Below are 22,607 nucleotides of genomic sequence, written 5' to 3'. Positions count from 1 at the left end.
CCTAAATGGCTTATCCCTTATTCTTAGATTGTAACCCGTGGTTCTGGAAAAGGAGGCAGAGTGGCGTTGCTGGTTAATGAGGAAATTAATGCAATAGTAAGGAGGGACATTAGCCTGGATGATGTGGAATCGGTATGGATGGAGCTGCGGAATACCAAAGGGCAGAAAACGCTAGTGGGGGTTGTGTACAGACCACCAAACAGTAGTAGTGAGGTTGGGGACAGCATCAAACAAGAAATAAGGGATGTGTGCAATAAAGGTACAGCAGTTATCATGGGCGACTTTAATCTACATATTGATTGGGCGAACTAAACTGGTAGCAATGCAGTGGAGAAGGATTACCTGGAGTGTATTAGGGATGGTTTTCGAGACCAATATGTCGAGGAACCAACAAGAGAGCTGGCCATCCTAGACTGGGTGATGTGGAATGAGAAGGGACTAATTAGCAATCTTGTTATGCGAGGCCCCTTGCGGAAGAGTGACCATAATATGGTAGAATTCTTAATTAAGATGGAGATTGACACAGTTAATTCGGAAACTAGGGTCCTGAACTTCAGGAAAGGTAACTTCAACGGTATGAGGCGTGAATTGGCTAGAATAGATTGGCAAAGGATACTTAAAGGGTTGACGGTGGATAAGCAATGGCAAACATTTAAAGATCACATGGATGAACTTCAGCAATTGTACATCCCTGTCTGGAGTAAAAATAAAACGAGCAAGGTGCCTCAACCATGGCTAACAAGGGAAATTAAAGCCAAGGAAGAGGCATATAATTTGGCTAGAAAAAGCAACAAACCTGAGGACTGTGAGAAATTTAGAATTCAACAGAGGAAGACTAAGGTTTAATTAAGAGGGGGAAAATAGAGTACGAGAGGAAGCTTGCAGGGAACATACAAACAGACTGCAAAAACTTCGATAAATATGTGAAGAGAAAAAGATTAGTGAAGACAAACATAGGTCCCTTGCAGTCGGATTCAGGTGAATTTATAATAGGGAACAAAGAAATGGCAAAACAATTGAACAAATACTTCGGTTCTGTCTTCACGAAGGAAGGCACAAATAACCTTCCGATTGTACGAGGGGACAGTAGGTCCAGTGAGAAGGAGGAACTGAAGGATATCCTTATTAGGCGAAAAATGTGTTCGGGAAATTGATGGGATTTTTTCCCGATATATAAAACGGAAGAGAGTGACTAAAGTAAATGTTGGTCCCTTAGAAGATGAGAAGGGGGATTTAAAATGGGAAATGTGGAAATGGCTGAGACCTTAAACAATTATTTTACTTCGGAAGACACAAAAACCATGCCAAAAATTGCTGGTCACAGGAATGTGGGAAGGGAGGACCTTGAGACAATCACTGTCACTAGGGAGGTAGTGCTGGACAGGCGAATGGGACTCAAGGTAGACAAGTCCCCTGGTCCTGATGAAATGCATCCCAGGGTATTAAAAGAGATGGCGGAAGTTATAGCAGATGCATTCGTTATAATCTACCAAAGTTCTCTGGACTCAAGGGAGGTACCAGCGGATTGTAAAACAGCTAATGTAACGCCTCTGTTTAAAAAAGGTGGCAGACAAAACATAAGAACATAAGAACATAAGAATTAGGAACAGGAGTAGGCCATCTAGCCCCTCGAGCCTGCCCCGCCATTCAATAAGATCATGGCTGATCTGGTCGTGGACTCAGCTCCACTTACCCGCCCTCTCTCCGTAACCCTTAATTCCCTTATTGGTTAAAAATCTATCTATCTTTGACTTGAAAACATTCAATGAGCTAGCCTCAACTGCTTCCTTGGGCAGAGAATTCCACAGATTCACAACCCTCTGGGAGAAGAAATTTTTTCTCAACTCGGTTTTAAATTGGCTCCTCTGTATTTTGAGGCTGTGCCCCCAAGTTCTAGTCTCCCCCACCAATGGAAACAACCTCTCTGCCTCTATCTTGTCTATCCCTTTCATTATTTTAAATGTTTCTATAAGATCACCCCTCATCCTTCTGAACTCCAGCCTAGTGAATCGTCTCTGTACCCCTTCCAAAGCTAGTATATCCTTCCTTAAGTAAGGTGACCAAAACTGCACGCAGTACTCCAGGTGCGGCCTTAGCAATACCTTATACAGTTGCAGTAAGACCTCCCTGCTTTTGTACTGCATCCCTTTCGCAATGAAGGCCAATATTCCATTTGCCTTTCTGATTACCTGCTGCACCTGTAAACTAACTTTTTGGGATTCATGCACAAGGATCTCGGCTTACGCCGATGACGTGCTCCTCGTGGTAGCGGATCCCGCTGACCTGCGGAGGATGCGTGAGTGCCAGGAGATTTACTCGGCCGCGTCCTCCGCCAGGATCAACTGGGAGAAATGTTCCGGACTCCTGGTGGGTCAGTGGCGGGTGGACTCCCTGCCGGAGGAGCTCGGGCCTTTTGCCTGGAGCACGACCCATCTCCTCTATCTGGGAGTCTACCTTAGCCCCGACGAGGGAGCCTGGCCGGCGAACTGGCAGGAGCTGGAGGCCAAGGTCGCCGCTCGCCTAGGGCGCTGGACAGGACTGCTCCGAGTGCTGTCCTACAGGGGTCGAGCGCTAGTCATAAACCAGCTGGTGGCCGCAATGTTGTGGTACCGGCTGGTCACTTTGACCCCTCCCCCTGCGTTTGTCGCCAAGATACAGAAGAAGCTGGTGGACTTCGTCTGGAACAACAGGAAGCACTGGGTCTCTGCTGCGGTCTTGAGTCTCCCGCTTGAGGAGGGCGGTCAGTCGTTGGTGTGCGTCAGCGCCCAGCTCGCGACTTTCCGTCTTCAGACCCTGCAGAGATACCTTTACGTCGAGCCCCATCCTAGGTGGTGTGCTCTGGCGAGGTATTTCTTCCGCCAGCAGCGCAACCTCAATTATGACACGCAGCTCCTGTTTGTGAACTTGGGGGGTGCCAGGACCGCCCTCCGGGAGCTGCCTGTCTTTTACAGGGAACTCATCAGGGTCTGGAACAAAGTCTCCACCAAGCGCAGCTCTCCGCCGGCTGGAGTGGCGGCCGTCCTGCAGGAGCCGCTGCTCGGGAATCCGTACCTCCACGACCGAGGTTTTATGTGGCGGTCGGAAGAGAGGGCTGTGGCTGGTGAGGTGACCAGGGTCAGGGACCTGCTCGATGGCGGAGGAGCGGGCTGGATGGCGCCAGACACGCTGGCGCGGCGCCTAAATTCAGCCGACGTCTGCCACGCGGCCGAAGCCATCGAGTCGCTAAAAACAGCTTTGGGCCCTGACTCTGTTAGGTGCATCGAGGAGACTCAAGCACGTGGGGAGATCCCGTCCGAACTGACCCCCGTCCGGACGGAATTCCTCATCGGCGCCAAACCCCGGAACCTCCCTCGGGGGCCGGCGCCTCACAACTTGAGCCGCCTCGGGGAAATCCCCTCCGTGCCTTTCAGTTCCGCGCGGAGGGGTTTCCTGTACGGGCTGCTCCTGCACACTCTCAACTTTGCCATCCTCGCCGGCCGTCCGGACACGCCATGGCGTACCATCTTGCTGTCCGGAGGAGGCGGGGGTCCCCGATGGAGGGCACTCTACGCAGGGGTCCTCCCACTATTCATCGGGGACTTGGCCTGGAGGGTGGTGCACGGAGCAGTGCCGTGCAACAAATTTTTAAGCCGGTTCACGGACTCCCAGGCCGCCTGCAATTTCTGCGGTCTGGAAGAGTCCGAGTTCCATGTTTTTATGGAATGCACAAGGTTTCAGCCCCTGTTTTATTATTTGAAGGGGCTGCTCCTGAAATTCTGGCTGCACTTCAGTCCCACTCTCCTGATCTTTGGGCACCCTGTGCGGAGGGGAGCGGGTAGGTCCGAAGGCCTCCTCGTAGGACTGCTCCTGGGCATGGCCAAGGGTGCCATCAGCCGGTCCAGGCAGCGGGCGGTCGAGGGGGTCGTTCAACCTGACTGCCTGCCTCTCTTCCGCTCTTACATCCGGTCCAGGGTGTCCTTGGAGATGGAGCACGCGGTGTCCACCGGTACGCTCGCGGCCTTCCTCGAGAGGTGGGCACCGGAGGGACTGGAGTGCATCATCACGCCTGGCAACCAAATTTTAATTTGATAATACGTTTTAAAGTTTAATTTGTTTTAATTGCCGGTGCTTTTAGTGTCCCCCTTCCCTTTTATAGGGGGCACTGGGGAAAAATTGTTATTTTCGTGCCCAAAAAAAAAACTAAAAAAAAAAGAAAAACACAAAAAAAAAAGGAAAAAAAAGGGCCTTGTAAATGTCTGGTGTGTCACCCAGGTAGGGTGGCACGGTTTAATGTTTTTTGTTTTTGCAGATAAACTCCAAAAAGAGTTTCATGCACAAGGAGCTCTTACATCCGGTCCAGGGTGTCCTTGGAGATGGAGCACGCGGTGTCCACTGGTACGCTCGCGGCCTTCCGCGAGAGGTGAGCACCGGAGGGACTGGAGTGCATCATCACGCCCGGCAACCAAATTTTAATTTGATTTTACGTTTTAAAGTTTAATTTGTTTTAATTGCCGGTGCTTTTAGTGTCCCCCTCCCCTTTTATAGGGGGCACTTGGAAAAATGTGATTTTAGCGCCCAAAAAAAAAAACAAAAAAAAAGAAAAAGAAAAAAAAACACAAAAAAAGGAAGAAAAAAAAAGGGGCCTTGAAAATGTCTGCTGTGTCACCCAGGCGGGTGGCACGGTTTAATGTTTATGTTTTTTTTCAGGTAAACTCAAAAGAGTTTCATGCACAAGGAAGTGCACAAGGTTGCAGCCCCTGTTCCATTATTTGAAGGGGCTGCTCCTGAAATTCTGGCTGCACTTCAGTCCCACTCTCCTGAACTTTGGGCACCCTGTGCGGAGGGGAGCGGGTAGGTCCGAAGGCCTCCTCGTAGGACTGCTCCTGGGCACGGCCAAGGGTGCCATCAGCCGGTCCAGGCAGCGGGCGGTCGAGGGGGTCGTTCAACCTGACTGCCTGCCTCTCTTCCGCTCTTACATCCGGTCCAGGGTGTCCTTGGAGATGGAGCACGCGGTGTCCACCTGTACGCTCGCGGCCTTCCGCGAGAGGTGGGCCCCGGAGGGACTGGAGTGCATCATCATGCCCGGCAACCAAATTTTATTTTGATTTTACGTTTTAAAGTTTAATTTGTTTTAATTGCCGGTGCTTTTAGTGTCCCCCTCCCCTTTTATAGGGGGCACTGGAAAAAATGTGATTTTAGCGCCCCAAAAAAAACAAAAAAAAAAGAAAAACAAAAAAAATACCACAAAAAAGGGAAAAAAAAGGGCCTTGTAAATGTCTGCTGTGTCATCCAGGGCGGGTGGCACGGTTTAATGTTTTTTTGTTTTACAGGTAGACTCTAAAAGAGTTTCATGCACAAGGAAACCAAATTTTAATTTGATTTTACGTTTTAAAGTTTAATTTGTTTTAATTGCCGGTGCTTTTAGTGTCCCCCTCCCCTTTTATCGGGGGCACTTGGAAAAATGTGATTCTAGCGCCCAAAAAAAAACCAAAAAAAAAGAAAAACACAAAAAAGGAAAAAAAAAAGGGCCTTGTAAATGTCTGCTGTGTCATCCAGGGCGGGTGGCACGGTTTAATGTTTTTTGTTTTACAGATAAACTCAAAAAGAGTTTCATGCACAAGGACCCCCAGGTCCCTTTGCACCACAGCATGTTGTAATTTCTCCCCATTCAAATAATATTCCCTTTTACTGTTTTTTTTCCCAAGGTGGATGACCTCACATTTTCCGACATTGTATTCCATCTGCCAAACCTTAGCCCATTCGCTTAATCTATCCAAATCTCCTTGCAGTCTCTCTGAGTCCTCTACACAACCCGCTTTCCCACTAATCTTTGTGTCATCTGCAAATTTTGTTGCACTACACTCTGTCCTCTCTTCTAGGTCATCTCTGTATGTTGTAAACAGTTGTGGTCCCAGCACTGATCCCTGTGGCACACCACTAATCACTGATTTCCAACCGGAAAAGGACCCATTTATCCCGACTCTCTGCTTTCTGTTCGCCAGCCAATTCTCTATCCATGCTAATACATTTCCTCTGACTCCGCGTACCTTTATCTTCTGCAGTAACCTTTTGTGTGGCACCTTATCGAATGCCTTTTGGAAATCTAAATACACCACATCCATCGGTACACCTCTATCCACCATGCTCGTTATTTCCTCAAAGAATTCCAGTAAGTTAGTTAAACATGATTTCCCTTTCATGAATCCATGCTGCGTCTGCTTGATTGCACTATTCCTATCCAGATGTCCCGCTATTTCTTCCTTAATGATAGTTTCAAGCATTTTCCCCACTACAGATGTTAAACTAACCGGCCTATAGTTACCTGCCTTTTTCCTGCCCCCTTTTTTAAACAGAGGCGTTACATTAGCTGCTCTCCAATCCGCTGGTACCTCCCCAGAGTCCAGAGAATTTTGGTAGATTATAACGAATGCATCTGCTATAACTTCAGCCATCTCTTTTAATACCCTGGGATGTTTTTCATCAGGACTAGGGGACTTGTCTACCTTCAGTCCCATTAGCCTGTCCAGCACTACTCCCCTAATGATAGTGATTGTCTCAAGTTCTCCCTTCCCACATTCCTGTGGCCTGCAAATTTTGGCATTGTTTTTGTGTCTTCCACTGTGAAGACGGAAGCAAAATAATTGTTTAAGGTCTCAGCCATTTCCACATTTCCCATTATTAAATCTCCCTTCTCATCTTCTAAGGGACCAACATTTACTTTCGTCACTCTCTTCCGTTTTATATATCGGTAAAAGCTTTTACTATCTGTTTTTATGTTTTGCGCCAGTTTACTTTCGTAATCTATCTTTCCTTTCTTTATTGCTTTCTTCGTCATTCTTTGCTGTCGTTTAAAATTTTCCCAATCTTCTAGTTTCCCACTAACCTTGGCCACCTTATATGCATTGATTTTTAATTTGATACTCTCCTTTATTTCCTTGGTTATCCACGGCTGGTTATCACTTCTCTTGCCGCCCTTCTTTTTCACTGGAATATATTTTTTTTGCGCACTATGAAAGAGCTCCTTAAAAGTCCTCCACTGTTCTTCAATTCTGCCACCGTTTAGTCCTTGTTTCCAGTCTACTTCAGCCAACTCTGCCCTCATCCCACTGTAGTCCCCTTTGTTGAAGCATAGTACCCTCGTTTCTGATACAACTTCCTCATCCTCAATCATATTGTGATCACTCATTCCGAGAGGATCTTTTACGAGGGGATCGTTTATTTTTCCTGTCTCATTACACAGGACCAGATCCAAGATGGCTTGCTCCCTTGTAGGCTCTGTTACATACTGTTCTCAGAAACAGTCCCGTATGCATTCTATGAATTCCTCCTCCAGGCTACCCCCTGCGATTTGATTTGACCAATCGATATGTTGGTTAAAATCCCCCATGACTACTGTCGTTCCTTTTTCACATGCCTCCATTATTCCCTTGATTATTGCCCGCCCCACCGTGAAGTTATTATTTGGGGGCCTATAAACTACGCCCACCAGTGACTTTTTCCCCTTACTATCTCTAATCTCCACCCACAATGATTCAACATTTTGTTCATTGGAGCCAATATCATCCCTCACAACTGCCCTGATTTCATCCTTTATTAACAGAGCTACCCCACCTCCTTTCCCTTCTTGCCTATCTTTCTGAATCATCAGATACCCCTGTATGTTTAATTCCCAGTCTTGGCCACCTTGCAACCATGTTTCTGTAATGGCCACCAAATCATACCCATTTGTAATGATTTGTGCCGTCAACTCATTTACTTTATTTCGAATGCTGCGTGCATTTAGGTGGAGTGTTTTCATCCTCGTTTTTAAACCATGATTTTTAGTTTTTACCCCTCCTGCAGCCCTTTTATATTCAGTGGCCCTTTTTGTTTCTTGCCTTTGGTTTCTCTGCCCTCCATTTTTACTCATCTCTTTTCTGTTTTTTGTTTTTGTCTCCTTTTTGTTTCCCTCTGTCTCCCTGTATTGGTTCCCATCCCCCTGCCATATTAGTTTAACTCCTCACCAACAGCACTAGCAAACACTCCCCCTAGGACATTGGTTCCGTTCCTGCCCAAGTGCAGACCATCCGGTTTGTACTGGTCCCACCTCCCCCAGAACCTGTTCCAATGCCCCACGAATTTGAATCCCTCCCTGCTGTACCACTGCACCGTATTCATCTGTGCTATCCTCCGATTCCTACTCTGACTAGCACGTGGCACTGGTAGCAATCCCGAGATTATTACTTTTGAGGTCCTACTTTTTAATTTAACTCCTAGCTCCTTAAATTCGTCTCGTAGGATCTCATCCCTTTTTTTAACCTATGTCGTTGGTACCAGTGTGCACCACGACAACTGGCTGTTCTCCCTCCCTTTTTAGAATGTCCTGCACTTGCTCGGAGACATCCTTGACCCTTGCACCAGGGAGGCAACATACCATCCTGGAGTCTCGATTGCAGCCGCAGAAACGTCTATCTATTCCCCTTATGATTGAATCCCCTATCACTATCGCTCTCCCACTCTTTTTCATGCCCTCCTGTACAACAGAGCCAGCCACGGTGCCATGAACTTGGCTGCTGCTGCTCTCCCCTGATGAGTCATCTCCCTCAACAGCACTCAAAGCAGTGTATCTGTTTTGCAGGGGGATGACCAGGTGGGACCCTTGCACTACTTTTTTTGTACTACTCTTCCTGCTGGTCTTCCATTCCCTAGCTGGCTGTATCCCCTCCAAAGCTAGTATATCCTTCCTTAAGTAAGATGACCAAAACTGCACGCAGTACTCCAGGTGTGAATGGAAGGTTGTTTTGAGTGCGGCCCCATAGGCACTCAATGATTTAGACCTGAATGTGGGGAGTATGACTAAGTAGTTTGTAGATGATGTAAAAATTGGCCGTGTGGTTGATAATGAAGAAGAAAGCTGTAGACTTCAGGAAGATATCAATGAACTGGTCAGGTGGGCAGAACAGTGGCAAATGGAATTCAATCCAGAGAAGTGTGAGGTAATGCATTTGGAGAGGGCTAACAAGGCAAGGGAATAAACATTAAATTATATGACGCTGAAAAGTGTAGAGGAACAAAGAGACCTTGAAGTGCATGTCCACAAATCTCTGAAGGTAGCAGGCCAGGTAGATAAGGTGGTTAAAAAGGCATACAGAATATTTGCCCTTATTAGCCGATGCATAGAATACAAGAGCAGGGAGGTTATACTTGAACTGTATAAAACTTTAAAGCTATGCCCCCTGGTTGTTGACCCCTCTGCTAAGGAAAATAGGTCCTTCCTATCCACTCTATTTTGGCCCCTCATAATTTTATACACCTCAATAAGGTTTCCCTTCAGCCCACTCTGTTCCAAAGAAAACAAACCCAGCCTATCCAATCTTTCCTAATAGCTAAAATACTCCAGTCCAGGCAACATTCTCGTAAATCTGCTCTGTACCCTATCTGTTGCAATGTGGTGACAAGAACAGCATGCAATACTCTAGCTGTGGCCTAACTAGTGTTTTATACAGTTCAAGTTTAACCTCCCTGCTCTTGTATTCTATGCATTAGTGGTCTGTACACAACTCCCACTATCATTTTCTGCCCTTTGGTATTCCGCTGCTCCTTCCATACAGATTCCACATCATCCAAGCTAATTTCAATGTGGGCAAATGCGAGGTCATCCACTTTGGACCTAAAAAGGATGGAACATGATACTTTCTAAATGGTGAAAAGCTAAAAACAGTGAAGGTTGAAAGAGACTTGGGGATCTCGATACATAGATCATTAAAACGTCATGAACTGGTACAGAAAATAATCCGAAAGGCTAGCTGAATATTGGCCTTTCTATCTAGAGGACTAGAATACAAGTGGGTAGAAGTTATGCTGCAGCAACACAAAACCCTGATTAGACCACTCACGTAGTACTGTGAGCAGTTCTGGGTACCATACTTTCGAAAGGATATATTAGCCGTGGAGGGAGTGCAGTGGAGATTTACCAGAATGATACCTGGACTCCAGAGGAGAGATTACAGAAATTAGGGTTGTATTCCCTAGAATTTAGAAGGTTAAGAGGTGGTTTGATCAAGTTTTCAATATATTAAGGGAAACAAATAACATAGGATGAGAAAGAATTGGATGAACTGGAAGAAGGATGGGCAACACAATGTCTGGCAGCCCGAGGCCGAGGAGCAGTTGATCTCTCAATGTATTTTTTGACTTGCTCAATCCACTCACCTGAAAAATGACAAGAAGCCCATTTACATTAATAATCCTTGTTACCTCCTTTATCACTCCCTTCATCTGCACTAAAGAACTGTGAAACCAGTCAGCCAACATCTGTATCAGCTTCATTCTGACAATGCAGACTAACTAGCTGCATTGAAAAGAAACCATTTAGCAAAGTCTCAAATGTATAAAATGGGATGAATTTATTTACAAACAGAAGATTGAGCTAAAATCTCTTGATTTCAAGTGTTCAAACCAAACTGGTTTACTTTACAAAAGATTTCCTCATACGTCTAACTCTATGAGGTGCTTTCAGCAGAGATGGTGGAAAGCTGTTGATCATGCAGGGACCCTTGAGATGACTGTGGTCTGTGAGTCCTGGGTGCTCGAGCCTGAGAGGACCTGACTGCAGACTACTGCATTTTGGCTTCTGCCAGAGCAGTCTGGCCCAGCTGGCTTTCAAACACCATATTGGGTATTAGTTGAGAGGAGTGGTGAGGGAGCAAATGTGCCGACATCCTGAGAGCGGTCAACTTCCGCTGCACCACTATCACTCCCCTGGGACAGGGATCATCATTTCCAATCTGAGGGAGAGCAGATGAAAGCCCTTAACCACTTCCTTCACAAATCTTTCCAAGGTGAGCATGTGCCTCTGTAAAATGGGCATTTGTTTATCTAAGGCAGAGCACACGTTTGAGCCCAGAGTCTGCATGGCAGATATTTGAGATTCCACAAAGCTGCAATGCCTGTGAACATGGACTCCATTTGTCCAGCTGCAGCGTCCCTGGAGATGGCCACACTCTCTAAGGTACACGGCAGAGTGCTGATGCTGTGCGACATGACACCACTCAAGTTGGGAGCGAACACCTCATAAAAATACTTTTGTAAGGCAAGCAGTTTTCTTCTCATTGCTGCATTCCTGAAGTCCTCATCAAGTCCTCCCCAGCAGAGCAAGGAGAGGAGTTTGCCCTCTGTCGAGCTGTCTCATGGGCTGTTCCTGTCACCAAACTCTGCTCCTGCATAGTACATCAACAAGTATAGTCCTCTCTACCTCTCTCTAACCTAGCTACAGTACCAATCTCTGTGTGGTGCTTGAACACAAGATAAGAACATAAGAATTAGGAGAAAGAGTAGGGAGGAGAAAGGAGAAATATGATATCCTGGGCCTGCTCAGCTATTGAATAAGATCATGGCTCATCTTCGACTTCAACTCCACTTTCCCACCCGACCCCCATCTCTCTTGATTCCCCTGGAGTTCAAAAATCTCTGTATCTCAGCCTTGAATATACTCAATAATTCATCATCCACAGCCCTTTGGGGCAGAGAATTCTAAAGATTCACAAGCCTCTGAGTGAAGAAATTCCTCCTCATCTCAGTCTTAAAAGGCCGGCCTCTTATCCTGAGACTATGCCTCCTAGTTCTAGACTCTCGAGCCAGGGGAAACAATTTCTCAACATCTACCCTGTCAATCCGCCTCAGCTTCTTATATGATTCAATGAGATCACCTCTCATTCTTCTAAACTTCAGAAAGTATCGGCCCAATCTACTTAAACTCCCTTCATAGGACAGTCCTCTCATTCCAGGAATCAATCTAGTAAATCTAGCTTGGACGTGATGGAGCACGCAACAGCACTGTTGCTATTTAGAAGGTCATGGAGAAAAGGGAAAAGAGTTATGATAAGGGCTAAATAGTTGCAGAAGACATTCATCAAATTGTAATTTGATGTAGTCAAGCGGGCTGAATGTGCATTTTTCTCGTGCTTAATGAAGGGGTATGTAATTGTCTGAGACCCTATTCAGTGAAGCCCTCAGTCTCAAAATGCCCAATGCACACAGCTTTCGCAGACCCCAAAATTTCCATTGCTTGATGCTCCATCTTGCTGAGGATCCAATGATTAGCTGGCCCTCTCCCCGGTCATGCTCCTCTCACAATTATCATGCCGTTTTGTCCTGCAGAAAGAGAGGGCAGGAACGAGAAAGTGGCTACTACAAAGAGTGCAGATGTATGAGGCTTGTGCTGGTAATGCATATGCTGAGAGCGAAAAAATGCAAGCAAGATGAAAATATGTTGAATGGAAGCAAGCGTCTGGAGTAGGAAGGAGTCTAGAGAGAATTTGGTGATTGTGAAAAGCTAGTAAGTGAGAGGAGAATACTGCTAGTGGTTGGTGTGAATGGGAGCGAGGAATGAGAATGAGAGGTCGCAATGAGAATGAGAGATGATGTGGTGTGGCCTAGTGTTGGGTGATTAAAGAAGTGATGGAGGGAAGGGAATTGTTGAGAGTAGCGGGGGAGGGAGGTGAAGCACTGGGGCCATGTGTTATAGACCGTGGGATAAATAAAGAGCAGCACTTTTGTTGAAGTGCTTCCTGCACTGTATCAATGTCATGGGGGTGACAAACCTGGAGCTGACAATCGTTGAATTCTCTCTCTGTGTCTGGTGGATAGAATGTTTGGTAACCCTCCTAGCACTGCTGGGGAATAAAAGTTCACTCCTTGCCCTCACCTTTTCCACAAGCACCTTCAGGAAGGCTTCTGCGAGCCTGGAGGCTTGTCTGCTGCTCATTTCAGAGAAGATTCTTCTTCCAGCACCGTGGAGTGGAAGAAGTCAGAAAAAAAAAGTCTTGCATTTATATAGTGCCTTTCATAACCTCGGGACGTCCAAATGCCAATGAAATGCTTTTGAAGTGTAGCCGGTGTTGTAATGTAGGGCACTTAGCAGCCAATTTGCACACAGAAAGCTCCCAGAAAAGGCAATGAAGTAAATTACCAGATAATGGCCTAGAAATTCAACAGCATGTTAAAATGTATGTTAAGTGGGTGATGTGCTAATAACCCACGTTAGTTGTTAGTAGTGCAAGCAGCACGTGAAATCTGTGCTGCTGACTCATTTTAATGATCTTTGCATGCAGTCAGCACTACCAATGTTCATTGGCTACATGCCTATTGCCTTGAACATATGGCCTTCTGACTTGGGAGCGAGAATACTGAGCCAAGATGTATCGCCATTCATTCATTGTTGCTGGGTCAAAATCCTGAAACTCCCTACTAGCATTGTGGGACCACTTTCACCACACAGACTGCAGCAGTTCAAGAAGAGTGCCCACCAACACCTTCACAACGGCAACTAGGGATGGGCAATACATGCTGGCCTTATCAGCGACGCCCAAATTCTATTAATTTAAAAAATATTTCGACTGGAATTGACCATATATGCCACCTCTTGAAAATGATGTTGCTCACATTTTGAAATCTTGGCCCCAAAAGTCCATGGGCTTCTGATCACGGTGTAAGTGCCAGGATCCACCCACCAAGAATCTACAACTCTGGAGTCAGGGAGTCAGGGTGGGTTCCATTCCTTCAATAAAATTAATGGGTATCTGCACCAGTACAGTGCGTCTTGGGTACCCACAATAGCGGGGGAGGAGGGCTACTCCAGCCCAGCTGCCCAAAGTAATATAGTAACAGTAGGTTTAGGCCATACAGTCCCTCAGGCCTCCTCCACCTTTCAATTAGATCATGGCTGATCTGTACCTCAACTCCATTTTTCCCACGTTTGCTCCATGTCGGATACCCTTACCCAACGAATCTCTGTATTTCAGTCTTCAAAGTTCCACAGTCCTGGCATCCATTGACTTTTTGGGGAGAGTTCCACATTTCTCCCATCCTTTCAGGCCATTCATGAGCAAAATCAGGAAGCACTTTTTCACACAATGGATAATGGAAATTTGGAACTCTCTCCCCAAAAGGCTATAGTCCTTCAATGACTACCTTGAAGAAGTTCTGCTCTTCTCTCTAACAGGGTTTCCGTTTGTCTCTTACCATTTTTTAACTTTATTGATAGCTGTTTCTTTTCTCATATTTGATCAGGTATCTATTAAAATTAACATAAACAGCCACATCTCTTTGCATATTGGCCTTCATAGCGACGGGATTTGAGTACAGGGGCAGGGAGGTGTTACTACAGTTGTACAGGGCCTTGGTGAGGCCACACCTGAAGTATTGTGTGCAGTTTTGGTCTCCTAACTTGAGGAAGGACATTCTTGCTATTGAGGGAGTGCAGCGAAGGTTCACCAGACTGATTCCCGGGATGGCAGGACTGACATACCATGAAAGACTGGACCAACTGGGCTTGTATTCACTGGAGTTCAGAAGGATCAGAGGGGATCTCATAGAAACGTTTAAAATTCTGATGGGTTTAGACAGGTTAGATGCAGGAAGAATGTTCCCAATGTTGGGAAAGTCCAGAACGAGGGGTCACAGTCTAAGGATAAGGGGAAAGCCATTTAGGACCGAGATGAGGAGAAACTTCTTCACCCAGAGAGTGGTGAACCTGTGGAATTCTCTACCACAGAAAGTTGTTGAGGTCAATTCACTAAATATATTCAAAAAGGAGTTAGATGTAGTCCTTACTACTAGAGGGATCAAGGTGTATGGCGAGAAAGCAGGAATGGGGTACTGAAGTTGCATGTTCAGCCATGAACTCATTGAATGGTGGTGCAGGCTCGAAGGGCCGAATGGCCTGCTCCTGCACCTATTTTCTATGTTTCTATGTCTATGTTTCTATGCTCAGCAACTCCCAGTTCTGATAACCATTAACTCTATTTCTCTCTTATTGCCTGGTATGCTCAGTGTTTCCAGCATTTCTGTTTTTATTTTGGATTTTCAGCATCCGCACTATTTTGCTTTTGTTCTCCTATTCGTATAAAAGTGAATGTCCTTACATTTTCACACATTGTTTTGCCCACTCACTTAATATCTATGTATCTTTGACATTTTATGCTCCATTTACACTACTTACTGTCCCTCCTAACTTAATATCATTCACAGCTTCAGTCCACATTTCAGTAACCCGAACCCGAAAGGTTTCTCAAGGGCCAATCTGTTACAAGAAGCTTTGGGTTTTCTTCAAGGATCCAAGCTAAGATCCATGCCTGGACCCACATCTGTTGTGACAACTATACCTTCTGACCTCGAGGTCTCCTGGCATACTGGCTACCTTGCAGAAGCAAGGTCAGGGTCAAAGAAATTCCTGATCTGGTGGTTCCCTCTCCAATGGTTTGACTTTCTCTGATGTATATGGCTGTGTTTGGGGTGGACGAAGATTTCTCTTCAAACATGCCACCCAGGAAACTTGCGGAAAGGTCATGATCTGGTGTGTCTGGGTACAAGCCTGACTCATTGTGGTAATATTGGGGCTACAAGACTATCCTCCACTCTAGCCCAAAAACAATAGGAAACAAATTACAAAAGCAAGCAGAAGCTTAACAAAGTGAATAAATCAAAATTCAGCCAGCAGCCTCTGCTCCATCCCCTGTCACGCTGTTGGCCAAGGGAGATGACAACGAGAGCACCCATGACTAATAATAATAACTTTTATTTATATAGCACCTTTAACGTAATAAAATGTACCAAGGTGCTTCACAACAGTCTTACAACACGTTAGATATTGACAAGGGAGGGAAAGAGAGAAAAAGCAGGAGAAGGAAGTGTAAAAGAGGTAATAGGCTCAGGTCTGAAGCGGTAGCCAAAATGCGTACACAGTTGGACACAGGCGAAAAAAAATTCAAATTACATTGTAAATCATCATAGGCAGTCCCTCGGAATCGAGAAAGACTTGCTTCCACTCTTAACATGACTTGTTAGGTGGCTGTATAGTCCAATATGAGAACCACAGTCTCTGTCACAGGTGGGACAGATAGTCGTAGAGGGAAGGGGAGGGTGGGACTGGTTTGCCGCACGCTCTTTCTGCTGCCTACGCTTGATTTCTGCATGCTCTCGGCGACAAGACTCGAGGTGCTCAGCACCCTCCTGGATGCGCTTCCTCCACTTAGGGCGGTCTTTGACCAGGGACTCTCAGGTGTCAGTAGGGATGTTGCACTTTATCAGGGAGGCTTTGAGGGTGTCCTTATAATGTTTCTGCTGCCCACCTTTGGCTTGTTTGTCGTGAAGGAGATCCGAGTGGAGCGCTTGCTTTGGGAGTCATGTGTCGGGCATGCGAACTATGTGGCCTGCCCAATGGAGCTGATCAAGTGTGGTCAGTGCTTCGATGCTGGGGATATTGGCCTGGTCGAGGACGCTAATGTTGGTGCGTCTGTCCTCCCAGGGGATTTGTAGGATCTTGCGAAAACATCGTTGGTGGTATTTCTCCAGCGACTTGAGGTGTCTACTGTACATGGTCCATGTTTCTGAGCCATACAGGAGGGTGGGTATTACTACAGCCCTGTAGACCATGAGCTTGGTGACAATTTCGAGGGCCTGGTCTTCAAACACTCTTTTCCTCAGGCGGCCGAAGGCTGCACTGGCGCACTGGAGGCAGTGTTGGATCTCGTCGTCAATGCCTGCTCTTGTTGATAGGAGACTCCCGAGATATGGTAACTGGTCCACGTTGTCCAGGGCAACGCCATGGATCTTGATGACTGGGGGACAATGCTGTGCGGTAAGGACAGGCTGGTGGAGGACCTTTGTCTTACTGATGTTTAGCGTAAGGCCCATGCTTTTGTATGCCTCAGTAAATACGTTGACTATGTCCTGGAGTTCAGCCTCTGTATTGTAAATAATACAATAAAGAGTAAACAATAGTAACATCAGTATAATAAAGATTAAGGAGCAAGTCGTCTGACCAGAGCCCTTAAAGTCAAAACAAAGTCCTTCTCCATTTACAGCACCATTCCTTGTCACCTCACCAACTTTACAAAACTCCAAACACTTCCTCAAACTTACAAAGAGCCAGTAGAAATGAGCAAATAAGCAATTCCCCTAAGCGTGGTTGCTGATTCCTTTAAATACCACTGGCGTGGGGGTCCTTGCTGCTGCTAAATGCATGTTCAGCTGAAAAAGGTTAACACTGGGTGTTACATAGAAACATAGAAACATAGAAAATAGGTGCAGGAGTAGGCCATCCGGCCCTTCGAGCCTGCACCAACATTCAATAAGATCATGGCTGATCATTCCTTCAGTACCCCATTCCTGCTTTCTCTCCATACCCCTTGATCCCTTTAGCTGCAAGGGGCATATCTAATTCCCTCTTGAGTATATCCAATGAACTGGCATCAATAACTCTCTGCGGTAGGGAATTCCACAGGTTAACAACTCTCTGAGTGAAGAAGTTCCTCCTCATCTTAGTCCTAAATGGCTTACCCCTTATCCTTAGACTGTGTCCCCTGGTTCTGGACTTCCCCAACATCGGGAACATTCTTCCTGCATCTAACCTGTCCAGTCCCGTCAGAATTTTATATTTTTCTATGAGAACCCCTCTCATCCTTCTAAACTCCAGTGAATACAGGCCCAGTCGATCCAGTCTGTCCTCATATATCAGTCCTGCCATCCCGGGAATTAGCTCTAGCGTTGAGGACAAATATGGCAGTGTTGGCATCAGATCAGCATTACACGCTAATTGACGTCATGACCTGCCTAGTCTACATATTTCGACGCACACTCCTAACACCCGCCCTATCGTTGTCAGCAAGATAGTGTCTGTTGCGGCACGCACTAGAAGAGCAGACACCATTTTCATCACCGAATTTCCAGATCATTATATGCTTCAATGAGATCATCTGTTGTTCTTCTAAACTCCAGAGAATAAAGTCCCATTGTACGCCTGCATCTGCACACATTCTGAGGCTGAACTCCAGGATATAGTTAATGTATTCACTGAGGCATATGAAAGCATGGGCCTTACGGTTAAAATCCGTAAGACAAAGGTCCTTCACCAGCCTGTCACCGCTGCACAGCACTGCCCTCCAATTATCAAGATCCACGGTGCGGCCCTCGACAATGTGGTCCATTTCCCATATCTCAGGAGCCTCTTATCAACAAAGGCAGCTATTGATGCGGAGATTCAACATCACCTCCAGTGCAGCCTTCGGCCGTCTGAGGAAAAGAGTGTTTGAAGACCTGGCCCTCAAATCTACCACCAAGCTCATGGTCTACAGGTCTGTAGTAATACCCGCCCTCCTGTATGGCTCTGAGGCATGGACGATGTATAAAAGGCACCTCAAGTCACTGGAGATATATCACCAACGATTTCTCCGCAAGATCCTGCAAATCCCCTGGGAGGACAGGCACACTAACATCAGTGTCCTCGTCCAGGCTAACATCCCCAGCATTGAAGCATTGACCACACTCGATCAGCTTCGCTGGGCAGGCCACATAGTTCCGAAGCAAGTGTTCTATGCGGAGCTCCTTCATGGTAAAGGAGCCAAAGATGGGCAGCGGAAACATTATAAGGACACCCTCAAAGCCTCCCTGGTAAGTGCAACATCACCACTGACACCTGGGAGACCCTGGCCGAAGACCGCCCGAGGTGGAGAAAGTCCAACCGGGAGGGCGTTAAGCTCTTCGAGTCTCAACGCAAAGAACGTGAAGAGGTCAAGCGAAGGCAGCGGAAGGAGCGCGCGGCAAACCAGCCCTACCCACCCTTTCCCTCGACGAATGCCTGTCCCACCTGTAACAGGGTCTGTGGCTCTCGTATCGGCTGCTCAGACATCAAAGAGCTCACTTTGGGAGTGGAAGCAAGTCCTCCTCGATTCCGAGGGACTGTCTATGATGACGATGAATGTATACAATCTCTTCTCATAGGACAACCCTCTCGTCCCCGGAATCAATCAAGTGTACCTTAGTTGCACCGCCTGTAAGGCCAGTATATCTTCGTAAGTAAGCAAAAAAACAACTGTACAACGTACTACAGGTGTGGTCTCACCATTGCCCAGTACAATTGCAGAAAGACTTCCTTACTCTTATTCTCCAACCGCCTTGCAATAAAGGCCAACATACCATTTGCCTTCCTAATTGCTTGCTGTAGTGCATGTTAACTTTCTGTGTTTTGTGTAGAAGGACAGCCAAATTCCTCTGAACATCAACATTTAATTGTTTCTCACCATTTAAAAAATATTCTTTTTTTTATTCTTCCTACCAAAGTGAACCTCACATTTCCCCCACATTATACATCATCTGCCACCTTTTTGCCCATTCACTTAATCTTGTCTACATCCCTTTGCAGACTTTTTGTGTCCTCCTCACAGCTTACTTTCCCACCTAGCATTGAACCATCAGCAAACATTACACTCTGCCCCTTCATCAAAGTCATTAATTATAGATTGTAAATAGTTGAGGCCCCAGCACCAATCCATATGGCACCCCACTAGTAACAGTCTGCCAACCTGAAAATGACCCGTTTATTTCTACTCTCTGTTTTCTATCCTTTAACCAATCCTCTATCCGTGCTAATATATTACCTCTTGCATTGCAAGCTTTTATGTGGCACCTTATCAAATGCCTTTTGGAAATGTACTGGTTCCACTTTATCTACCCTGGCAGTTACATCCTCGAAAAACTCAAATAAATTTGTTAAACATGATTTCCTTTTCATAAAATCATGTTGAATCTACCTAATCATATTATGATTTTCTAAATGCCTGTTGCTACTTCCTTAATAACGGATTCAAGCATTTTCCCAACGACTGACGCCAGGCTGACTGGCCGTGCTCTGCTTTCTCTCTTCCACCTTTCTTGAATAGCAGTGTTACATTTGCTTCATAAATTGAGGTATAAGAGTACAAAAGCAAAGAAGTTATGATGAACCTTTATAAAACACTGGTTCAGCCTCAACTGGAATATTGTGTCCAATTCTGGGCACTGTACTTCAGGAAGGATGTGAAGGCCTTAGAGAGGGGTCCGGAAAAGATTTACAAGAATGGTCCCTGAGATGAGGGACTTCAGTTACATGGATAGACTGGAGAAGCTGAGGTTGTTCTCCTTAGAGCAGAGAAGGTTGAACGGAGATTGATAGAGGTGTTCGAGTTTAGGAGGTGTCAAGGCAGAGTAGATCGAGAGAAACTGTTCCCATTGGCGGATCGGCTGAGAACCAGAGGATACAGATTGAAGGTGATTGGCAGAAGAACCAAAGGCGATATGAGGAAAACCTTTTTATGCAGCGAGTGGTTATGATCTGGAATGCACTGCCTGAAAGGCTGGTGGAGACAGATTAAATCATTGCTTTCAAAAGGGAATTGGATAAGTACCCAAAGGAAAAAAAATAGTAAGGCAACAACAAAAGGGCAGGGAGTGTGATTAGCTGAAGTGCTGTTGCAGATAACTGGCATGGGCGTTATAATTTCTCCTTTCTCAGCTAGCCTCCAAGAGACCCAAATTTGCTTTCGCTAATTATTATTGAAAATACCAACACTATTTTGTTTGTATTTTTCCAGGAATTATTGGAAATGGATACTTTCAATCTTCCAGACGTTTCAAAGCTACAATCAGTGACATGATAACAAAACTTGTTGCCACGAGCAGGATCCTCTGGCAGTGGACAAAGGTACTGACACGCTTATAAATTGTTCGTTTTTTAAAAAATGCACTGAGGACGTTATGAACATAAAGGAATAAAATGTCAGATCAGACACATTACTCATAAGAAGAAAACAACATCTTACATATTTAATATAAAAAGCTTATCAAGCATTTCACAAAAGACCAAGAGAACATAAGAAATAGGAGCAGGAGTAGGTCATGTGGCCCCTCAAGCATGCTCTGCCATTCAATAAGATCATGGCTGATCATCTACCTCAACTCCACTTTCCCGCCCGATCTCTATATCCCTTGATTCCCTTACACTCCAAAAATCTATCTATTTCAGCCTTGAATACACTCAGAGACTCAGCATCCACAGCGCTCTGGGGCAGAGAATTTCAAAGATTCACAACCCTCCGAGTGAAGAAATTCCTCCTCATCTCTGTCTTAAAAGACCGGCCCCTTATGCTGAGACTATGCCTCCTAGTTTTAGACTCTCCAGCCAGAAGAAACAATTTTTCAACATCAACCCTGTCAATCTGCCTCAGCAATTATGAATCTGTTGTGTATCTGTAAAGCATGCACTCCCATGTTCTGCCACCAGGGAGCTCATCCCCTGAAGTCCCAAGGGATCCCAGCATCCCTTGGGAGCACTGTATATAAGCCGGCCCCTCAGGCCTGTTCCTCACTCTGGAGTGTCTTATTAAAGACTGAGGTCACTGTTCCTTTAACCTCCCTGTGTGCAGCCTCATCTGTGTTAGGATCACAATAACTGGCGACGAGAATACGAATGCAACATAAAGATTAAGCAAACTGTGGGCATCCTGGAGAAGGTCTCAGAGGGTGAGGACTGGGAAGCCTATGTAGAACAGGTAGACCAGTACTTTGTAGCCAACGAGCTTGACGGGGAAGGAAGCGCTGCAAAAAGGAGCGCAGTCATCCTCACAGTCTGCGGGGCACCGACCGACAGCCTCGTGAAGAATATTCTGGCTCCGGTGAAACCCACAGATAAGTCGTATGAGGAGCTGTGTACACTGGTTCGGGAGCATCTTAACCCGAGGGAGAGCGTGCTGATGGGGAACTATCGGTTCTACACGTGCCAGCGATCTGAAGGTCAGGAAGTGCCGAGCTACGTCGCTGAGCTATGACGACTTGCAGGACAATGTGAGTTTGATGGCCACCTGGAGCAAATGCTCAGAGACATTTTTTGTACTGGGGATTGGCCATGAGACCATCCTATGAAAACTTTTGACTGTGGACACCGATCCTCAGTAAGGCCATTGCGATAGCACAGGCGTTTATGTGCACCAGTGATAACACCAAACAAATCTCTCAGCACACAAGTGCTAGCAATGTGTTCACAAATTAACTGTAACTGTATTTGCGAGCAGAAATGTACAGGGCAGAACCCACAAGTCTGCAACTGCCAGCAGGCCTCAGGTGACCCAGATGACGCAGAGTCCCCAACAAAGGATGAATGCAAGGCAATTCAAACCTTGTTGGCATTGTGGAGGATTCAGCCTATTCAGCCTATTCATTCTGCTTCAAAGGGTATGTTTGCAAGAGCTGTGGAACAATGGGACACCTCCAACAAGCTTGCAGATGAGCTGCAAGCTCTCAAAACCTGCTAACCACCTCGTGGCAGAGGAAGATTGGTCCATGGTGGATCAAAGCAATTTCGAGCCTCAGAGAGAGGAGGCAGATGCTGAAGTACATGGGGTGCACACATTTTCAACGAAATGACCACCTATAATGCGAAACATAAAATTGAATGGCTTACCCGTAGCCATGGAACTGGACACTGGCGCTAGCCAATCCATCATGACTAAAAAGATGTTTGAGAGACTGTGGTGCAACAAGGCATTCAGACCAGCCCTGAGCCCCATCCACACGAAACTGAGAACGTACACCAAAGAGCTTATCACTGTCCTGGGCAGTGCCATGTCAAGGTCACCTACGTGGGCACGGTGCACAAACTGCCACTCTGGATTGTCCCGGGCGATGGCCCCATACTGCTTGGAAGGAGCTGGCTGGGCAAAATCCGCTGGAACTGGGATGACATCCAAGTGCTATCACATGTCGATGAGGCCTCATGTACCCAGGTTCTTAACAAATTTCCTTCCCTTTTTGAGCCAGGCATTGGAAACTTTTCCGGG

General features: G+C 46.1%; 1 protein-coding gene across 2 annotated transcripts in view; it reads left to right on the top strand.

Annotated features, from left to right (window-relative positions):
- LOC139267485 (dynein axonemal heavy chain 8-like) overlaps nucleotides 1-22,607 on the top strand; it is a 2,569,686-nt gene that overhangs the window by 1,964,866 nt on the left and 582,213 nt on the right. For both annotated transcript variants that reach the window (XM_070885867.1, XM_070885866.1), the window contains one exon: nucleotides 20,367-20,476. In XM_070885867.1, the coding sequence (XP_070741968.1) occupies nucleotides 20,367-20,476 (110 nt within the window). The remainder of the gene's footprint in view (nucleotides 1-20,366; nucleotides 20,477-22,607) is intronic.

This window comes from Pristiophorus japonicus, chromosome 7 (genome assembly GCF_044704955.1).
Source record: "Pristiophorus japonicus isolate sPriJap1 chromosome 7, sPriJap1.hap1, whole genome shotgun sequence".
Classification (NCBI taxonomy): Eukaryota; Metazoa; Chordata; class Chondrichthyes; family Pristiophoridae; genus Pristiophorus; species Pristiophorus japonicus.
Note: the sequence above shows the minus strand (reverse complement) of the source record. Positions and strands in the feature narration are given on the sequence as shown.